General features: G+C 40.1%; 1 protein-coding gene across 2 annotated transcripts in view; it reads right to left on the bottom strand.

The window, feature by feature from the left end:
• The window catches only part of WAPAL (wings apart-like homolog (Drosophila)), an 83,576-nt gene that overhangs the window by 36,758 nt on the left and 25,587 nt on the right, over window positions 1-21,231 (bottom strand). For both annotated transcript variants that reach the window (XM_011995397.1, XM_011995398.1), the window contains exon 4: window positions 27-122. In XM_011995397.1, the coding sequence (XP_011850787.1) occupies window positions 27-122 (96 nt within the window). The remainder of the gene's footprint in view (window positions 1-26; window positions 123-21,231) is intronic.

Below are 21,231 nucleotides of genomic sequence, written 5' to 3'. Positions count from 1 at the left end.
AAAATAAATAAGTACAGTTCACTTACTGTGACACTCTGAGGTTTTACTACTGGTGGCCCAGGCAGTTCTTCTGAATCTGGATGATTCCAATGTCTGGCATTATATACAGCTTTTGTGGGTGACTAGAGAAATGAGAGAAAGATCAACTGCTTCCATCCTTATAAAAGACTCTCAATAAACTAAAAATCATAAAGAATAATTTATATGCATAAACATGTCCTAGAAACAGCAGGATGGATACTGGGAATAGTCCCACCATAGTTCCTATTCTCATGTCTATGGCAAATATAATCCCTGTAGTACTAGGTCACAAAATCAGTAACTACGCTCTGTGCAACTATGACTAACCAAGAAAAGATGGCACTTGAAAGTAAACCTAGGCCAGACACGGTGGCTCATGCCTGTAATCCTAGCACTTTGGGAGGCCAAGGCGGGTCACTTGAGGTCAGGAGTTTGAGACAAGCCTGGCCAACATAGTGAAACCCCGTCTCTACTAAAAATTTAAAAAATTAGCTGGGCATGGTGGCAGGCGTCTGTAATCCTAGCTACTTGGGAGGCTGAGGCAGGAGAATCACCTGAACCTGGAGGCAGAGGTTGCAGTGAGCTGAGACTGAGTCACTGCACTCCAGCCTGGGTGACAGAGTGAGATTCCGTCTCAAAAAAAAAACAATAGTAAACCTCTTTCTAGGCTTACTGACTAAGTAATCAACACATTTAACTCAACATGGGCTGGGCATGCCGGCTCATGCCTGTAATTCCAGCACTTTGGGAGAGTGAGGCAGGAGGATCACTTGAGACCAGGAGTTCAAGACCAACCTGGGTGACAAAGCAAGACCCCATCTCAAAAAAATTTAAAAAATAGTAATGATGATAATAATAATAGTTCAACGTGTTCTGTAGTAAAACGTTATTCTTCCTACTACCAATTCATGCCTCACAACATTCCAACAATGGGAATCCAGCAGTTTATGACAGATAATGCACTCATTTAAAGCAAACCACTGCAGTCAGATGTGTGCCACCACTCAAGAGTTCTCAAATTTTATCAAGGTAAATACAATACATATACCATATATTCCAAGATACAGTGGGATCCAAGAAAGTACCATGTAAAAACATACATGATTTCTGCAGCAAAATGTCACACTAAGCAGGACAAGGATGTAAAGTCCCTCACATCAATTCAGGTTATTGTGCTGCCCCATCACTTAAACTTATAGAGGGGGATTTTCAGTTTTAACACAGAATTTCAGAACTGAGAATAAATGACAGTAAACCTACAAAATCAAATCAAGTAAAAGAACAAAACCCTCACTTTCAAGAGAAAACTGCATAATTACAACGACTGACAAGATAGAAAGGTCACACCTCATTCTATCCTCTACAAATGTGATGTTAAATTATGTTTTGAACTTCAAAGAAATGGTTTGGTCAAATTAGAGATTTTCTCTTATGAAACTAATCTTATTTTCAGTACAACACAAAAATAAGAAGACAAGTGGAAAACCGTACTTCAAGACCGTCAAAAAATCTACATTAAAAAACTTATCTCCCCTTCCTAGCTGCAATGAAGCAACATAATTAGCATTAAGCATTAGTGTGAACTAATGGTTAGCTTTTTATATATTACCTTTAATAAAGTAGAAAAACTCTTATTTGTATTGTGTATACAAACCCATCATTCTTATATGCCAGGTTTGCATAACATGATGCAGCATTAGCAATCTGAAACAATTTATGCACTCATGCAATGACTTGATCTGGCTTCCTGAGACACAACACATAAAGTGGACTGAACATAAATTTTAAAACCTACCTCTCTATTCCTTCCATTCTTTTCGAAGACCAGCTATATAACTTGTGTGCTAGTTATGGATCCCTGATTTGAACTACCTTTAGTACCTCAAGCATACTCAGAGTCCAGGCTTTGGTAACAACAGCCTTTTGGCAAGAACGAGTGCCTCAAAGCTCAAGCATTTTACTTCTTTTTAAAAAGCACTGACTGGGATAGGCAGAGTGGCTCATGCTGGTAATTGCAGCATCCCTCTAGGCTGAGGCAGGAAAATCACTTGAAGCCAGGAGTTCAAGACCAGCCTGGGCAAGAAAGCAAGACCCTGTTCTTTACAAAAAATAAAATTAAAGAAATTAAAGAAACAAAAAGAGAAATTATTTTTTAAAAAGCATTGACTACAGGTAATAATCTAGTTACCTAGTTCCACAGCCAACAAAATACTAGGGCGGCTCAAAGTTCTAAATTAAAACACTGTAAGAGTGCCTGAAAGAATATGTGCTGCTGGCTGTGGTGGCTCACACCTGTAATCCCAGCACTCTGGGAGGCCGAGGTGGGTGGATCACCTGAGGTCAGGAGTTTGAGACCAGTCTGGCCAACAGGATGAAACCCCGTCTCTACTAAAAATACAAAAAAGAGCAGGGCATGATGGTGAGCACCTGTAGTCCCAGCTACTCAGGAGGCTGAGGCGGGAAAATCGTTGACCCCGGAAGGCAGAGGTTGCAGTGAGCCAAGATTGCGCCACTGCACTCCAGCCTAGGCGACAAAGTGAGACTCTTTAAAAAAAAAAAAAAAAAAGAAAAAAGTGCTTTGTAAGTATTAAATATTATTAATAATTGTTATGTGATGATGTGCTGCTCAGTTTAAGTCTAACACATTCATAAGAAAATAGAAATATATAGCCTAACTACCTAATAAAGAATATGATAAACAAATGGAATAACTGATGTGTCCATTCATCTCAAAAGTCCTTGAAGCATGACAGCATAGAGAATAACTGAATATTTATATTAAAAGGTCATATTAAAGGAACTATTGGTTATGCTGCTGAACAAGGCAATTCAGTAACACTATTAGTTTTAAAGCTTTTGATGTTTTACCATTTTAATACTAATCAGCAATCTAAAGGAAGTAGTCCCATCAGAACTTTTTCTTGACTTTTATTTCAAAGTCTTACAAGATTAATGCAGGGTTTATTACGGGAGGAGGGATATTGAAGACACATCTTACTAACTAAAAATTAAAATAAGTAATATCTGTGTATGGCTAACATATACGCACAGCAGAGAGGGGAAGAAACAGGGAAAGACAGAAAAGGAACACTGACTGAGCTCTTTACATCATTCCAAAACAGTATAATAATTCCACATGCTCCCAAGTGAATTGTGTATGTAAAGCACACAACAGTGGTATGTCATATGCTAATTTCACTTAATGAAAGTGATTGTGTGTGTACAAAATATGTAAAAATATCATATAGCAATAAACTTTCCATGGAAAATCAAAAGTCACCCTTACCATTTAGCAACCTAGCTAAATGTTAACAGAGTCATTCTGATTGCACCACCAGGATTGTCTTTAATCTTCTTAATTTTATTCTTGTTTGAAAAGCAGATAAAGGGCCAGGTGCAGTGGCTCATGTCTGTAATCTCAGCATTTTGGGAGGCCAAGGCAGGTGGATCACCTGAGGTCAGTAGTTCGAGACCAGCCTGACCAACGTGGTGAAGCCCCATCTCTACTAAATACAAAAAATTAGCCGGGTGTGGAGGCAGGCACTGTAGTCCCAGCTACTTGGGAGGCTGAGGCAGGAGAATCGCTTGAACCCAGAAGGTGGAGGCTGCAGTGAGTCAGGATCGCTCCATTGCACTCCAGCCTGGGCAACAAAAAAGCAGATACAGGCCGGGCATAGTGGCTCACGCCTGTAATCCTAGCACTTTGGGAGGCCGAGGCAGACAGATCAGGAGTTTGAGGTCAGGAGTTTGAAACCAGCCAGGCCAACATGGTAAAACCCCCTCTCTACTAAAAATATTTTTTAAATTAGCCAGGTGTGGTGGTAGGTGCCTGTAATCCCCACTACTCAGGAGGCTAAGGAAGTAGAATTGCTTGAACCTGGGAGGCAGAGGTTGCTGTGAACTGAGATTGTGCCATTGAACTCCACGCTGAGCAACAAGAGTGAAACTCTGTCTCAAAAAAAAGAAAAGAAAAGAAAGTAAAGCAAAGTAGATACAGCATATAAACCCAATTCCTAAACTTTTTTCTGTGTTAAAAAATATACATATTGTGGCTAGGCATGGTGGCTCTCGCCTATAATCCCAGCAAGTTGGGAGGCCAAGGGAGACAGATGTCTTAAGCCCAGGAGTTTGAGACAGCCTGTGCAACATGATGAAACTCGGTCTCTACAAAAAAATACAAAAATTAGCTGGGCATGATGGCATGTGCCTGTGGTCCCAGCTACTCAAGAGGTTGAGGTGGGAGGATCACCTCCTGAGTCCAGGAAGTGGAGGCTGCAGTGAGCCAAGATCACACCACTGCACTCCAGCCTGGGTGACAGAGCGAGATCCTGTATTCAAAAAAAAAAAAAGGGTGGATTCTGTTTGCTAGGTAAATTAATGAGAAAAATACTTAGAACAAAATAAGCAAAAAGTTCATAATAATAATCTAACATTCTAAATATTCAGATCCATTTTAGCATATTTCAATACTAGTAGTAATCTTAAATATATTATTCTTTTATATTCAGTGCTCCAAGGGCATAAGAAAGAAAAACCTCAAATGTGGCATTCCATTAAAGCTAAGGAAAAAATATTCCAGTGACAAACTGATGGGGCATTTCTCCATGAGAGATAATATAGCTTCTATAAAAACAATGGACAAAAATGGGTTTTTACAGTAACACCACAAAGGTTGCTGTTAACCGATTGGATTACTGAATCACAACTATAAATCAGAGGAAAAGGCCACGTATGGTGGCTCGTGTCTGTAATCCCAGCACTTTGGGAGGCTGAGGTGGGCAGATCACTTGAGGTCCGGAGACCAGCCTGCCCAACATGGTGAAACTCCATCTCTACTAAAAATACAAAAAAATTAGCTGGGTGTGGTGGCACTCGTCTGTAATCCCAGCTACTCCAGGAGGCTAAGGAAGGAGAATCACTTGGGCCTTGGGAGATGAAGGTTACAGTGAGCCAAGACTGTACCACTGCACTCCAGTCTGGATGACAGAGTTACACTCCATTTCAAAAAAAAAAGTGACAACATTATGTTATCCCCCACTCACTGGGCTGTGTCATAAAAGGAGGAAAAAAAGGAATAGGTTTGGTTTGGTTTTGTTTTTGAGACAAAGTTTTGCTCTTGTTGCCCAGGCTGGAGTGCAATGGTGCAACCTCGGCTCACTGTAACCTCAGCTCACTGCGACCTCCACCTCGAGGGTTCAAGTGATTCTCCTGCCTCAGCCTCCCGAGTAGCTGGGATTACAAACGCCCACCACCACACCCGGCTAATTTTTGTATTTTTAGTAGAGACGGGGTTTTGCCATGTTGGCCAGGCTGGTCTGGAACTCCTGACCTCAGGTGATCCACCCGCCTCAGTCTCCCAAGTGCTGGGATTACTGGCGTGAGCCACCACGCCTGGCCAAAAAAAGGAATGTTTTTAAGCCATAAATACTTTATAAACAACAAGAGCAAATTTATTTATACGTTTCAAAAACTATGTGCTATATGAAGACAAAAATAGTAAGCTGATCAGAGTTCACCCAGACTTACCCACCCAAGGATATCACCAGTAATTCAATCAATCAGCACGAAGTACAACTAAATGAACTCTGAAGAAGTACTGCAATGCATAACTGTGTGTGTATGTATGCACAGTACTTTACTGGCAATTCAAAAGGGGGAAGTAGAAAAAACAACTTGGATCTGGATTATCAAAAATTTCTTTAAAGGATTTGTATAAAAGACAATTGGAATCAGAAGCAGGAAGAAGAAAAGTCTTACAAAGAATCTTTCAGCTCTTTACAACTTCCTTTTAAGCATAATAATACACAAAAAACGTAACACATGTTAAATATTCAGAGTATTGAATTATTTGAAGGAAGACTACAGAAACTCCTAAATTAAAACCAACAGTGTCTGTACTATCAAGAACTAGAAATTGTAATATTCAATATGAAACACTGTGCAGAAATCTAATCCACAGCTAATAGGGAGAAATAAAACTGCAAAGTCTGTCTTCTTTGCCTGAATCAATTGCGTACTACAGGTAGTAATGACTTTTAAAAAGACAGCTGCCATTTTTATGAAGAAATTGTCAATTCCTGTCTTCATGGAGAATGATGCACACCACTACTGTGAGTATAACTTCAAAGCTTAATTGGTAGCCACGGTTTTATTAAAAGTAGGTAACTGTCACTTCAGAATATCACCAGGAAATAGCATAACTTGGTTGTAAGTTCTAAAAAGTTCGTGCAAAAAAACATAAAATGCAGTAGTTGGCATTTTGTGAGAACATAACTTAGCCTATAATTCAACAATTAAAAACCAAGACACTAGTATGAGAGCCATGACCACAATCAGCTAAAACAACAGTTCTCACAACTAAAAATGCCATTAAATATTGTTGACAAGTTGTATTAGAAAGATGATTATCAAATTTAGAAATAAAAAAACAGAAGCTGTAAATATCTTGAGACAACACCACCTGTGATTCGAGAATATCCATTCTCCCCTTCATTTTCCTTTAAGAACATTCAGCTGGACACATGCTCACACAGATTTCTCAATATCTTGATGCTTGCATGGGCATGTGACTAAGCTCATGTCAATGAAGTGTGAAGAGAAGTGAGGTACACCTTCTGGGGTCCTGGCTTCTAGGGATGGTTCACTGCCCTCCCTTCTAGCTCCTTTATCTTAATCAACAGTCTAGAAAAGGTAGGACACCACCACACAAGGGAAACCTGAGTCCCCTACACCGCAGCAATTTGAAAATTGTCCAGAGATAAACAACCAGAGACTGGTAAGCCAGAGAAAAATAAGCTATCAAAAACTAATTTGTGATTTCTTTTACAACATCTGAACCAAATCCTAAGCGCCACCTTTGAACAACAGTAAATTGAGATTAGAAACAAATAATAACAGGACATGCTGAAAATATAAAATTTTGCCAATACTGGATGTGGGTAAACTATGCACATACAACATTAAAAAGAAACAATGTAAAAGATATAAACAGTCAACATGTAAGGAGGAAGACAGAAACTAAAGAAAAAAATAAAATCTAAAACCAACTTTTTAGAATTATAAAAATATATACTGAGGAAGATCTATATGAACTGATACAGAGTGATTTCCAAGAAATATTACTAACTTTTAAAGGAGAGACAGTGCAAAACAGAACATATAGATGCTACTTTTTACGTAAGAAAAAAAAAATTTTTTTTTTTTGAGATGGAGTTTTGCTCTTGTTGCCCAGGCTGGAGTACAATGGCGCGATCTTGGCTTGCTGCAAACTCCACCTCCCGGATTCATGCGATTCTCCTGCCTCAGCCTCCCGAGTAGCTGGGATTACAGGCAAGTACTACCACGCCCAGCTAATTTTGTATTTTTAGTAGAGACGGGGTTTCTCCATGTTGGTCAGGCTGGTCTCGAACTCCTGACCTCAGGTATCTGCCCGATTCAGCCTCCCAAAGTGCTGGGATTACAGACATGAGGCACTGTGCCCGGCTGAAAAATTTTAGTCTGTTTATTTTTATATAAAAAAGAAACACAGAAAAAAAAAAAGCAGAAAACAATAAAATTGGTTCCCTACAAGGGTGGGTGACAGACTGGAACAGATCTCAGACGAAGTGACCTCATTAAACTTACCTTTTTATATAGTTTTGACTTTTATAATGCTGTACATATTTAAAAAAAAAAAAAAAGGTAAGAATGGAAACACAAAACCCCAACACTTAAAGCAAACCAGAACAAAGAAACCTACTCATATTTCACATGGACAGCAAATACTGTGAAGAGAAGCCAGACAAACAACCCAAAGCACTGACCAATCAAAGAGGCAGGCAGGCAGAAATAATCCCAAGTAATTTGTGAACACATTATTTGACTTTATACCCTCAATCTTTGGCAGGATGGAGGAGGGTAAGTACAGAATTGCCAAACAATTCCTGAAAATTTTTGTAAATTTACTTATTGTAGTGTAATGGGCAAAGCAATTCCGTACCTACTTAGATATATTACAGGTTGAGTAAAGGTGTTGCTGTTGTTCACTGTGAAAAAGACGTAAGGCCAGAAAGAACCCTGGGCTCTCACTGTGAAAAAGACAGAAGACAAGAAATAATCCTGTGAGGATGCGCTGATACTGAAGGTATCAGTGTGAATTCATAATTTCTAGATAACTTATGTGCATAGGCATGAATCCACATATACATGTGAAGGTATATTTGTATGTGAATGTATGTGAATATATATGTATGTATGTAATATATGTATATGTGCATGTTTCCTATGCCTGTTTGCTAAAAGGGCCAAGTAGCAAAGGACACACCTAGGGCCCATTATCATAATCTCTAATACCATTCTCCACTAAAGAGAATCATTACTCCTCAGAGAATGGACTTGATTCCAAGGCTACAGCTGACCAGGTATAAGATGAACCTGGAACACTGTATTACACCAGGAAGAAAGAAGTTTTCATAGAATGATGGGGACATGGCAGAGGAACCAAACAGCCAGCTTGATGAGGCTCTACTAGCCAAATTCGGACAAATTTAGGCCCCGAATAATTAAGTACAGTAACAGATTATAAACCATTGGGGAAAAAGTAGGGATTCACTAAAGTCAAATTCATAGGAATGAAGAGTAGAAAGGTGGCTGCCAGGGACTGGCAGGTAGGGGAAATGGGATTTTGGTCAAAGGGTAGAAACTTCCCATTATAAAATGATTAGGTTCTGGAGATCTGACTTATAGCATGGTAACTACAGTTAATAATAATGTACTTTATAGAGTCGTGTACCACATAACAAGGTTTCGGTCAATTACAAACTGCATATATAATGGTCCCATAAGATTTTAACGGAGCTGAAAAATTCCTAATGCTTAGTGACATCTTAGCACAAAGCATTAGGTGAGTATTTGTGGTGATGCTTTCATCAACAAACCTACTGCACTGCCAGTCCTATAAGAGTATGGCACATACAGGCCAGGTGTGGTGGCTCACACCTGTAATCCTAGCACTTTGGGAGGCCAAGGTGGGTGGATCACCTGAGGTTGGGAGTTCGAGACCAGCCTGACCAACATGGAAAAACCCCGCCTCTACTAAAAATACAAAATTGGCCAGGCGTGGAGGTGTCTGCCTGTAATCCCAGCTACTCAGAAGGCTGAGGCAGGAGAATCGCTTGAACCTGGGAGGCAGAGGTTGTGGTGAGCCAAGATCACACCATTGCACTCCAGCCCGGGCAACAAGAGCAAAAACTCCCATCTCATTTAAAAAAAAAAAAAAAAAAAGTATAGCACATACAATTAGATACAGTAACACCTGACAATGAATGACTACCAACAATAACATAGGTACTGGTTTATGTATTTACTATACTTTTAACCATTTTAGAGTATTATCCATCTACTTGTAAAACAAAAAAAAGTTCACAGTAAAACCGCTTCAGACAGCTCCTTCAAGAGTTATTCCAGAAGGCTGGCATCATAGGAGATGACAGCTCCACGTATGTTAGTGCCCCTTGAAGAACTTCCAGTGGGACAAGATGTGGAGGTGGAAGACTGTTAGAATGATGACTTTCACTCTGGATAGGCCTAGGCTAGTGTATCTTAGTTTTAAACAAAAAATGTTTTTTTGGTGGGGTGTTTTTTTTTTTTTTTTTTTTTGAGGCAGTCTCACTCTATTGTCCTGGCTGGAGTACAATGGCGTGATCCTGGCTCCCGCCACCATGCTTGGCTAATTGTATTTTTAGTAGAGATGGGGATTCACCATGTTGGCCAGACTGGCCTCAAACTCCTGACCTTAGGTGACCCACCTGCCTCAACCTCCCCCAAGTGCTGGGATTAGAGGCGTGAGCCACCGCACCCAGGCAACAAAAAAACTTTTACCGCAAAATTAAAAATAATTTTAAAAATAGAAAAAAGTTTACGGAGTAAAGATATAAAGAATGTGGCCGGGCGCGGTGGCTCAAGCCTGTAATTCCAGCACTTTGGGAGGCCGAGACGGGCGGATCACAAGGTCAGGAGATCGAAACCATCCTGGCTAACCCGGTGAAACCCCATCTCTACTAAAAAAAAAAAAATACAAAAAACTAGCTGGGCGAGGTGGCGGGCGCCTGTAGTCCCAGCTACTCGGGAGGCTGAGGCAGGAGAATGGCGTGAACCCGGGAGGCGGGGCTTGCAGTGAGCCGGCCACTGCACTCCAGCCTGGGCGGCAGAGCTAGACTCTGTCTCAAACAAAAAAAAAAAAAAAAAAAAAGCATGAAAATATTTTTGTACAGTAGTACAGTGTGTTTGTTTTAAGCTAAGTGTTACTAACAATAGCCAGAAAGTTTTAAACAAATTAAAACGTTTATAATGTTAAAAAGTTACAGTAAGCTGGCTGGCCACAGTGGCTCACATCTGTAATCTCAGCACTTTGGAAGGCCAAGTGGGTAGGATCGCTTGAGCCCAGGAGTTCAAGACCAGCCTGGACAACATGACGAAACCCCACCTCTACAAAAAATACAAAATCAGCAGGGTGTGGTGGTGTCCACCTGTAGTCCCAGCTACTAGGGAGGCTGAGGTGGGAGGGCCAATTGAGTCCAGTAGGTCAAGGCTGCAATGAACAGCATTCACACCACTGCACTCCAACCTAGGTGATAGGAGATTGTCTCAAAACAAAAAGCAAGAAGAACAAAACAAGCCATTACAGTAAGCTAAGGTTAATTTATCACTGAAGAAACTATTATCTTATAACTTTAGTGCAGCAGACATGTACAGTGTTTAAAAGGCTACAGGAGTGTCCTAAGCTTTCACATTTACTCACTGACTCCCCAAAGAAACTTGCAATCCTGCAAGCTCCATTCACGGTTAAGTGTCCTACATAGGTGTGCCATTTTTATATGTATTTTCACTATACATTTTCTATGTTTAGATACACAAATACTTACCACTGTATTACAATTGCCTACAACAGTCAGTACAGCAACATGTCAGGAGCAACAGGCTACACCATAAAGCCTAGGTGTGTGGTAAGCTCTCCCATCTAGCTTTGTCTAAGTACATTCTGTTTGCACAATGAAATTGCCTAATGATGCATTTCTCAGAACGTATCCCTGTCATTAAGTAATGCGTGACTGTAGTACAAAATGGAAAAACAAATGAAATTCCAAACTATAAACATCCTAATACACACACAGGCATACACACGCGCGCGCGCGCTCGCGCTCTCTCTCTCTCGCCCCACCCCCCATCTCCCCCCTACCCACCCTCCTAACCCCTACCTCAATCCTTCCCATCTTTAACTATCAAATGGATGTCAGTGCTTTCCAGCTCTTGATAACCCCTGGCCACATTTTCTCATTTCAAGCCTCATTTCCTGGGAAATAATAGTAAAATACTTTGAACTTTCAAACTTTAAAGGCACCTATACTAAAGAAAATACAATTAGGCAGGGCGTGGTACCTCACATCTATAATCCCATTACTTTGGGAGGCCGAGGGAGGCAGGTCACTTGAGATCAGGAGTTCAAGACCAACACGGTAAAACCCCGTCTCTACTAAAAATACAAAAATTAGCCCTAGGACGTGGTGGCATCCGCCTGTAGTCCTAGCAACTCAGGAGGCTGAGGCAGTTGCATCACCTGAACCCAAGAAGCAGTAAGCCAAGATTGCACCACTGCACTCCAGCCTAGGCAGCAGAGCAAGACTCTGCATCCAAAGAAGAAAAAAAAAAAGACTAACTGTACTTTCATTCCTTATTAAAATCCTTCCAGAATAAAGTATTAAAGGAAAAAAAGCACAAGAATTGGATCACAGAGAGAAAATAATTTACATTTTCCTAAGCCTTTTTAACTTTTGCCTTTTTTTTTTTTTTTTTTGAGACGGAGTCTCGCTCTGCCACCCAGGCTAGAGTGCAGTGGCGCGATCTCGGCTCACTGCCAGCTCCACCTCCCGGGTTCACGTCATTCTTCTGCCTCAGCCTCCCAAGTAGCTGGGACTACAGGCGCCCGCCACCACACCCGGCTAATTTTTTGTACTTTTTTTTTTTAGTAGAGATGGAGTTTCACCATGTTAGCCAGGATGGTCTCGATCTCCTGACCTCACGATCCGCCAACCTCGGCCTCCCAAAGTGCTGGGATTAAAGGCGTGAGCCACTGCACCCAGCCTACTTACATAGATCAAAGATTTTAATTATCTGGTTTATTATTTAAGTTAAATATTACCTATATAAAAGGAAGAAATAATGCTTCTGGTTTGGAACAAACACACTAAGGAAATACTAAGACTGCTCAAAATTCCAGCAGGAAAAAACAATTCTGCCTTTTTAAGATACTCTTCTTATTCCTTTTTGTATCCCTAGCACAGTGAAAGTCATGTAGTAAACACTAAATAAAAACAATGATAAAAAAAAGGCAACTAAAACCGACTACCTCTCTTCCATACCCAGGCCCAGCCAGAACCTGCTCAGCTTCAACAACTCTTTGGATCACCCACCCCAGAGCTGTAATGAATGGCAGCTGCTATTAACTTCCACACTTTTGCCAGTTTCCCTCATCACCAATCCAATTGCTACAGTCACTCTTTTTTTCAGGCTTCATATCAATACATACAGGTTTCTAGTACTTGAGAATATAGTGGATCTCACAATACCACATGATGACTGGATCTCAAGATGGTCAGTGAGTTCCTATACATAGAACAAAGGTAACACTGGGTGAAACTGTTCTGACAGAAAAATATGCTATTTCATGAGAGTGGGTTCTAACTGCTAAAGGAAGATACTGTGTGGAAGGAACATTTGTTCTTGGGTGAGATGTGGGAGTACTTGTCCTTTAAAGTCTCTTCAATTGTAAGATTTTGCTACTTAAGTTGACAACCTGTATAAACTCATTTTATGAAACAAAAAATGAAGTTTATCAAAGTATACAGCTATATCCAACTTTAAAACTGCAGGTTTATGTAATTGTAACATTCTAAAACAACTAAATGTGTAACCATGATTTATACTGATAAATTTTAATTGCCCAGAAGCCCACTATCCAGTGTCATATTGAAGGACAGATGGGAAGAAAAAATTAAGTCCAGAATGTTCCTTAAAGAGTTAGACAAAAGATAGTGCCAGAAGGGCCTAGCTTTAAACCACAGGGGAATGATGAAAGTAAAGGTACAGGCTGGGCATGATGGCTTATGTCTGTAATCCCAACACTTTGGGAGGCCCAGACCAGCAGATGGCTAGACTCAGAAGCCTGAGACTAGCCTGGGAAAAACGGTGAAATCCCATCTCTACAAAAAATATAAAAAAGTTAGCTGGACACAGTGGCGTGCACCTGTAGTCCCAGCTACCCAAGAGGCTGAAGCAGGAGGATCACTTGAGCCCAGGAAGTCGAGGCTACAGTGAGACATGATGACACCATTGCACTCCAGCCTGAGCAACAGGAGTGAAACCCTGTCTCAACAACAACAAAAAAGAACGTAAAGGTATTAAATATTTGAGAACTGAAACTGAGATTGACGTTATGGTTAGTTTCATCAATGACCCAGCAACAGTCTTAACTGCACAACAAGACGGCCAACATCCCAAGTAAAACACAACCAACCCCACAAGCACTGAAAACCTGTATAGTCAGGCTGACTATACAGACAATGAATGCTTACAAGCAGGGATGACATGCAGCAGCTAAATGAAAAGGTAGAAATCAAACCACAAGCAGGGCAAGCAGAAGAAATAATCTAAGTATATCAGCACACATACGACAGCTATAAATAATGGCATGTAGGGAAGCTACAGCCAGAAATCAGAAACTGGATGACATTTCATGAACGAAAGCACCAAGAACTGCTCAATGATCAAAACCTTACCTAGAAACAATAGGTACTTAAATCCAGGTATGTTTCAACCCAATCTATCAAATCCTATCTTTCCTTTTCTCACCAGCAAGTGACAACTTTTCTGAATCATTGTCTCAACTATGTTTTTACTACAAGTTTTCTTCTTCACCCTCCTCATCTTCTTTCTGAGGCATGTATTCCTACAGTCAGCCCTCAATCTTGATATTAACAACTCCTCTATATTCCTGGGAGACGTTAAAGAAAATTCTCACAGACAAGTATGCTTAAGAGTTAATGCTTTCTAACACAGGGTAGAGGGGTAGGTAAAGGGAAGGGGGACCTCTTGGCCAGACTATGTCAGCAGAACTAAGGTGAGGAAGATGGCCGGCATAATCAAGAAACTCGTTACATACATGAGGATTGTGAAAATAAGAACACATATGGAGGATAATGGAAACCAGATTTCTTTCGGTGAAGGGAATTAAAATATGGAAAATGAGAAGTCTAGAATAAAACGTGGTATCGGAAATATTAGTATGAACTCATGGTTCTAAACATACATAGAATGACCATGAAATAGGCATGTGTCTGTATATGAAAGGGTATATGCATATTTTTACATGTTTCCTAGCTGTCTACTCAAAGAGACCCTAGCAGCAATGACACTTCAGAAGAAATAATCATACCTAGTGAACAAATATTTATTTCTAAATACCATTCTCCATGAACTGCAAACAGGAATCCTTGAAGAAATGGCTGACTCCAGGACTGGGAAAGTATAGGATGAGCCTGGAACATCTTAGAATGTCAGTAAGGTGCTTGCTTCAGCAGCACATACACAAAAACTGGAACGATATCAAGAAGATTAGCAAGACCCCTGCACAAGGATGACACACAAATTCATGAAGCGTTAAAATTAAAGAAAACAGAATGTCAGTAAGGAAATGCAAAATAGTGGGACACATCAAAGTCAGCTTGAAGGAACATCCACCAACCAAATCTAAGAAGATCGAACTAATGACAGAAGTATGATTTAAATAAATACAGTAAAAAATGACTGAATAAAGTAGAAATCCAAGTTCATACTGTAATAATTGAATGAATACATACAAAAATACATGCATACATTCTAACCTACATGGAGGGGAAGAAAATATCTACCTTACACTAGAAGGCCAAATACTAATAACTGTAGAACAAATACTATAATTAGGAAATCACATTTGGCAACCAATGTTGTAAAAACTGACTCAGGCAAGAATCAATGCTAAAACTAGTGGGTGAAAGTCTAATGAGGAAAGGTGACGAACCTGATAAATACCATTTTAACCAAGTGATCAGTTAACATCAATAGTAATGGTACAAACTGACATTAAGTACTACCTGATGTGATGCAGCAAGAAAATGGCATCTCCTCTGTATTGCCATCAAAACTATCTAACCTGAGTCTAATCATGAGAAGGCATCAAACACAAACTGAGAGACATTTGACAAAATAACTGGCCTTAACTCCCCCAAAGATGTAAAAACCATGAAAAGACCAGGAAACACAGATCCCATGGCCGACTGAAGGAGAGTAGAGACTTGTGACAACTACATTTAACATGTGATTCTGGATTAGATCATGGGTTCTTTGTTGAGGAGACATGGGGATGTGGTTTAGTTGTTTTGCTGTAAAGAACATTACTGGGACAATTGCTGAAATTTGAATGGGATCTGTGGATTAGACAATGGATTACATCAATGTTAACTCTGGTTTTGATGGGTATTCTGTGGCAGTATAGTAAAGTGCTTTTGTTTTTAGAAAGTACAAACTAGGTATTTAGGAGTAAGGGGCATCACATCTGAAATTACTATCAAGTCACAAACACATACATATACATCAATGGGAAGAGGATGCATTTCACTCCCCAGGAAACATCTGGCAATGTCTAAAGACATTTTGGGTTGTAACAACTAGGCAAGAGGGGGATGCTACTGACAACGAGTGGATAGAGGCCAGGGATGTTGCTAAATATCCTCCAATGTACAGGGCCAGCCTCCAAATCAGGAATTATTCAGTACAAAATATCAATAGTGCTTAGGCTGAAAAAGTGTGATAGAGCAGGAGGAAAACTCTTGCCACTACAAGTCATAGACTACCTCTTTACCACCTGGAAATGGGGCCACTGGTATTCTTAAATCTAATCAGATTAGAGAGCCAGAAAATCCAGATATTCCCACTGGCCTACCAACTACACACGGGTGCTTCTATTATAACAGAGAATGGGCCAGGCACATTGGCTTATGCCTGTAATTCCAGCACTTTAGGAGGCCAAAGAGAGCGGATCACTTGAGCCCAGGAGTTCAAGACCAGCCTGGGCAACATGAGACCCCATCTGTACAAAAAATACAGAAATTAGCAAATGTGGTGTCATATGCCTGTAGTCACAGCTACAGGCACTAGCTACCCTCCAAAGGCTGAGGTTGCAATGAGCCATGATCATGCCACTGCACTCCAGCCTAGGCAACAAAGCAAGACCATGTCTCAAAAAACAACAACAACAAAAAGAAAACAGAGACTGCAATGACTGCTGAGAACATTTCCTATACCCACCTATCTCGTCCTTTTTTTTCTCCCGGTACACGTGAGGTAACTTATGTAAAACTTCCCTGGAGAACTGAGCTTTCCATAAATCCTAATTTCTCATACATAAAGAAATCTGTGGCATTTACTTAAGTAAGGCTCTTCTGGGAATAAAACGTCAGGGCTACATCTAAGATCTTGCTCCTGTTAAGTCATGAAATCAACTGCAGTTGGCTCCTAAAAGCTGTGTTTCTTCTAGTTTTGTTTGTAAGTAGGTTATGTGAGTTAATTCATTTATATTTATTATGTCTTTTAAATTAGAAAATATTGTTTATGATGTCCTTTCAGATTTTACCTGTAGTTCATACTTCGAAATAATCACCCAGTAGTATCTTATTCTAGCACTGTCTAAATCTGAGCATCATCTGGTGGAATCTTAAACTTCAGTAGGAAACCATCAGTTAATACATTTTCCACACAAATATTAATTTCAGAAGGAAACAAACTAATATTCTTTTTTTTTTTTTTTTTTGAGACGGAGTCTTGCTCTGTCACCCAGGCTGGAGTGCAGTGGCCAGATCTCGGCTCACTGCAAGCTCCGCCTCCCGGGTTCACGCCATTCTCCTGCCTCAGCCTCCCGAGTAGCTGGGACTACAGGCGCCCGCCACATCGCCCAGCTAGTTTTTTGTATTTTTTAGTAGAGACGGGGTTTCACCGTGTTAGCCAGGATGGTCTCGATCTCCTGACCTCGTGATCCACCCGTCTCGGCCTCCCAAAGTGCTGGGATTACAGGCTTGAGCCACCGCGCCCGGCCACAAACTAATATTCTTAATAGGGCTAATTTGAATTAATTGGCCTCTATGTTTGGGGGGAAAAAAAGCTGAAACATTGCATGAAAGATGTCGTGGGATATACGTTGATCTCTTGGCCCCATTTGTTAATTGTATGACCTATTTGAACGTTGTCCTGTTCTATTGTTAGTTTTCTTCACCATTTATTGTAGTCAATTTTTAAATTTCTGTAATATGAGACCTTTCTCTATCTTTTAAATTACTGTTACCTAAAGTTAATAAATCCAGATTATATGTTCCTTACACTTGTGCAACATTAAAATGAATAAAGGCTTTGCCTTGAAAAACCAAAGGGGGGGGGGCGCTAGTATGTTAAGACACAGCTTGTTAAGACACAGCTTTGGTTGGGCGCGGTGGGAGGCCCACTTTGGGACTTTGGGAGGGCAAGGTGGGCCGATTGCTTGAGGTCAGCAGTTCAAGATCAGCCTGGCAAACAGGTGAAACCCCATCTCTACCAAAAAGACAAAAATTAGCCAGGCATGGTGGTGCATGTCTGTAATCCCAGCTACTTGGGAGGCAGAGGCAGGAGAATTGCTTGTACCTAGGAGGCAGAGGTTGCAGTGACCGAGATCGTGCCACCACACTCCAGCCTGGGCGACACAGTGAGACTCCATCTCAAAAAACAAAAACAAACAAACAAAAAAAACACATACACAATTTTACTCATATTACATTTTTCAAATAAGCTCAGTCCCATAGCTCTTTTTGTTTTATAAATTAGCAATAATTTTCTTAATTTTCTGACACTGTCACGTTGCATCCATTAACAGTAAATAGGTCTGCTGCTGACTCAGTTGCCATGACCTGATTTACTTTAGGCCAGATAGATTCCTTCGTAATCAGGTCAAGTACATGTACACTGCTGCCTTCTAAGCTATGTTCGTAGCAAAGAAATTACTTCAACATTAAGTTCAAAACTAAGTTAAAAAAAAAGAACACAAATAGGTACAAATGACCTCAACTGAATATAGAATTAACCATAAGCAGACAATATAAAAATCATTTCAACAAATTTTAACACACTACCGTAACTGTTCATCCTAAGTAAACTATAATCTAAGGACAAAACAAATTGCAAAGAAATTAAAATTCACTCAGTATATTTATTGCTCATGTCACTGGAATTATAATTTTTATATACATGTATGCTGTAGGATAAAGCAAATAAGTAACAATTCTGTGATGTTACATTTGAAGGCCGAGCGCAGTGGCTCACGCCTATAATCCCCAGCACTTTGGGAGGCTGAGGCGGGTGGATGACCTGAGGTCGGGAGTTCGAGACCAACCTGACCAACATGAAATAACCCCATCTCTACTAAAAATACGAATAAAATTAGCCGGGCATGGTGGTGCATGCCTGTAATCCCAGCTACTCGGGAGGCTGAGGCAGGAGAAGCACTTGAACCCGGGAGGCGGAGGTTGCAGTGAACCAAGATCATGCCACCGCACTCCAGCCTGGGTGACAGAGCAAGACTCTGTCTCACAAAAAAATAAAATAATAAATAAATTTGAAAAAAAAAAAAACTATCAATAACATAAACTCATGGTTCATTTTTCAACGTATCTCCTAACTCTGTCCAAACAAAGGCCCTTGATGTGATGAACACATTCAGCACTCAGATCTTGGTTTCTGAGTACTAATGTCCACAAACAGAACCAAGTTCCTAGAAAAACACGTGATTCCATGACTTAACAGGGAATCTACAAGATGAGCCTGAGCCATCTTATCGTACAGAAGGCAAGGGAAGTGCTCAAAGATGACAGGTTATTTCAAAAGGATACAAGAGACAGCTTGAAATGGTTCACATTGGCCAAATCTAAAACAACTTCAACTTAAAAAAAAAAAAAAAGCAAAATCAACTATAAAACATTTAGTAAATAGTATTTATTTTTATTGCATATATTTCATACGCAAGATAATGTTTTAATATACACAGTGATTACTACAAGCATCCATCACTTTCCAGTTACCCTATGTGTGTGTTAAGAGCACCTACAATCTACTCTCTTAGCAAATATCCTATGTTATTAACTACAGGTCTGCTACTATACATCAGATAGCTACATTTATTCATCCTGTGTAACTGCAAGTATGTACTGTCTGACCAACACTGCCCTATTTCCTCCCCCTCCTCATCCCTGGTAACCACCATTCTATTCTGTTTCTACATATTCAACTATTTTTAGTTTGACACACAAGTAAAATCATGCCATTTTTAATATTCTTTGTGTCTGAGTTACTTAACTTAGCATAACGTAACTAAAAATGTTATCCAATAAGCAGAAATTACTGAATTTATAGTGATGGAGACAGTGGGAAGGAGACGGGAAGAAGGAAGAGAGATGAAGGTTCCTCTTTACAAAATTCCAGCTATTAAATGTGTAAGAAATAATGATTAGAAAATTCATCATTCTGTAACTCGAGCAATACATGATGCAGGCAAAGCTCAACAATGGATACGAAAATGATGAGGTAAGACAACAATGGAGAATAGGCATGCATGTGGTACCAGACTAGCATTCTGAAGTTTCCTAACTAAATTATAAAAGCAGAAATGTACTTATATTCTGGAGAGAGCTGGTGATCAAACAATGCTAAGAGTGGAGTAACCAGATGTCATGAGACTTCTGATGTAAAGCATCATACACGATGCAACCGGTGAAATAGTCTCTCCCCCCTCCCACACACACACAAAGTCTAACCTGAATTTAATCAAACTTCCAGACTTAAATTCTGGTACTGTAATGCAGTGATGTAACAAGTTAAATGACATCAGTAGGAAACAATCAGATAAATTCTGAATGTAGAACTTTCTGTAAGACAAATAGCCTAGGCTCTTAAAAAACCATCAGCGCCGGCCGAGCGCAGTGGTTCATCCCTGTAATCCCAGCACTTTGGGAGGCCGAAGCAGGCGGATCACGAGGTCAGGAGATTGAGACCATCCTGGCTAACACGGTGAAACCAGGTCTCTACTAAAAATACAAAAACGAATTTAGCCAGGCGTGGTGGCAGGCACCTGTAGTCCCAGCTACTCACAAGGCTGAGGCGGGAGAATAGCGTGAATCCAGGAGGCAGAGCTTGCAGTGAGCAGAGACGGCACCACTACACTCCAGCCTGGGTGACAGAGTGGGACTCCGTCTCAAAAAAAAAAGAAAAGAAAAAACATCAGGGCCAACGGGAATTTTTTTCAAAGGAGGGTACTGTTCAAAACTAAAAGAGACATAACTAAATGATTATGGTTTGGAAAAAAAAAATATGAAAAGACATTTTGAAGATGGGGAAAACTGAATACACAGTGACTATCAGATTATATCAAAGAATTATTAGGAACTGACTTAAGTGTTATATAACCACAGGTATAAGACCTTTCTCTTAAGAAATGTAGGCAACTTACTTTCAAATAGACCTTATATATATTTAATATAATAAACTTGCAAATAAGACTATCTATATTTAATATAAGTATTATATACTATACAGTAAATACGTATTATAGAGCACGAGAAAGGGAAGGGACCATGTACAATTATGGTTAAATGCTAATTGGAAATCAATCTAGGCAGAGAGATATGGGTATTCATCTTACTGCTCTTTCACATTTTCTGTATATTTCAAATTTTAGTTTATTTATTTAACTTATTTATTTTTAAGAGACAGGGTCTCACTCTGTTGTCCAGGCTGGAGTGAAGTGATGTGATCATAGCTCACTGCAGCCTTGAACTCCTGGGTTCAAGTGATCTTCCTGCCTCAGCCTCCCAAGTAGCTGGGACTACAACCAAGCCACTATGCCCGACTACATTTTTTCCTTTCTTTTTTTTCTTTTTTTTTTTTTAAAGATGGGGCCAGGTGCATTGGCTCACGCCTGTAATTGCAGCACTTTGGGAGGCCGAAGCAGGTGGATCACCTGAGGCCAGGAGTTCGAGACCAGCCTGGCCAACATGATGAGATCCCATCTCTACTAAAAATACAAAAAATTAGCCAGGCATGGTGGCACTTGCCTGTAGTCCCAGC

The sequence above is a fragment of the Mandrillus leucophaeus genome, unplaced genomic scaffold (assembly GCF_000951045.1).
Source record: "Mandrillus leucophaeus isolate KB7577 unplaced genomic scaffold, Mleu.le_1.0 Scaffold488, whole genome shotgun sequence".
Classification (NCBI taxonomy): Eukaryota; Metazoa; Chordata; class Mammalia; order Primates; family Cercopithecidae; genus Mandrillus; species Mandrillus leucophaeus.
This window is presented reverse-complemented; position numbering and strand designations above follow the sequence as displayed.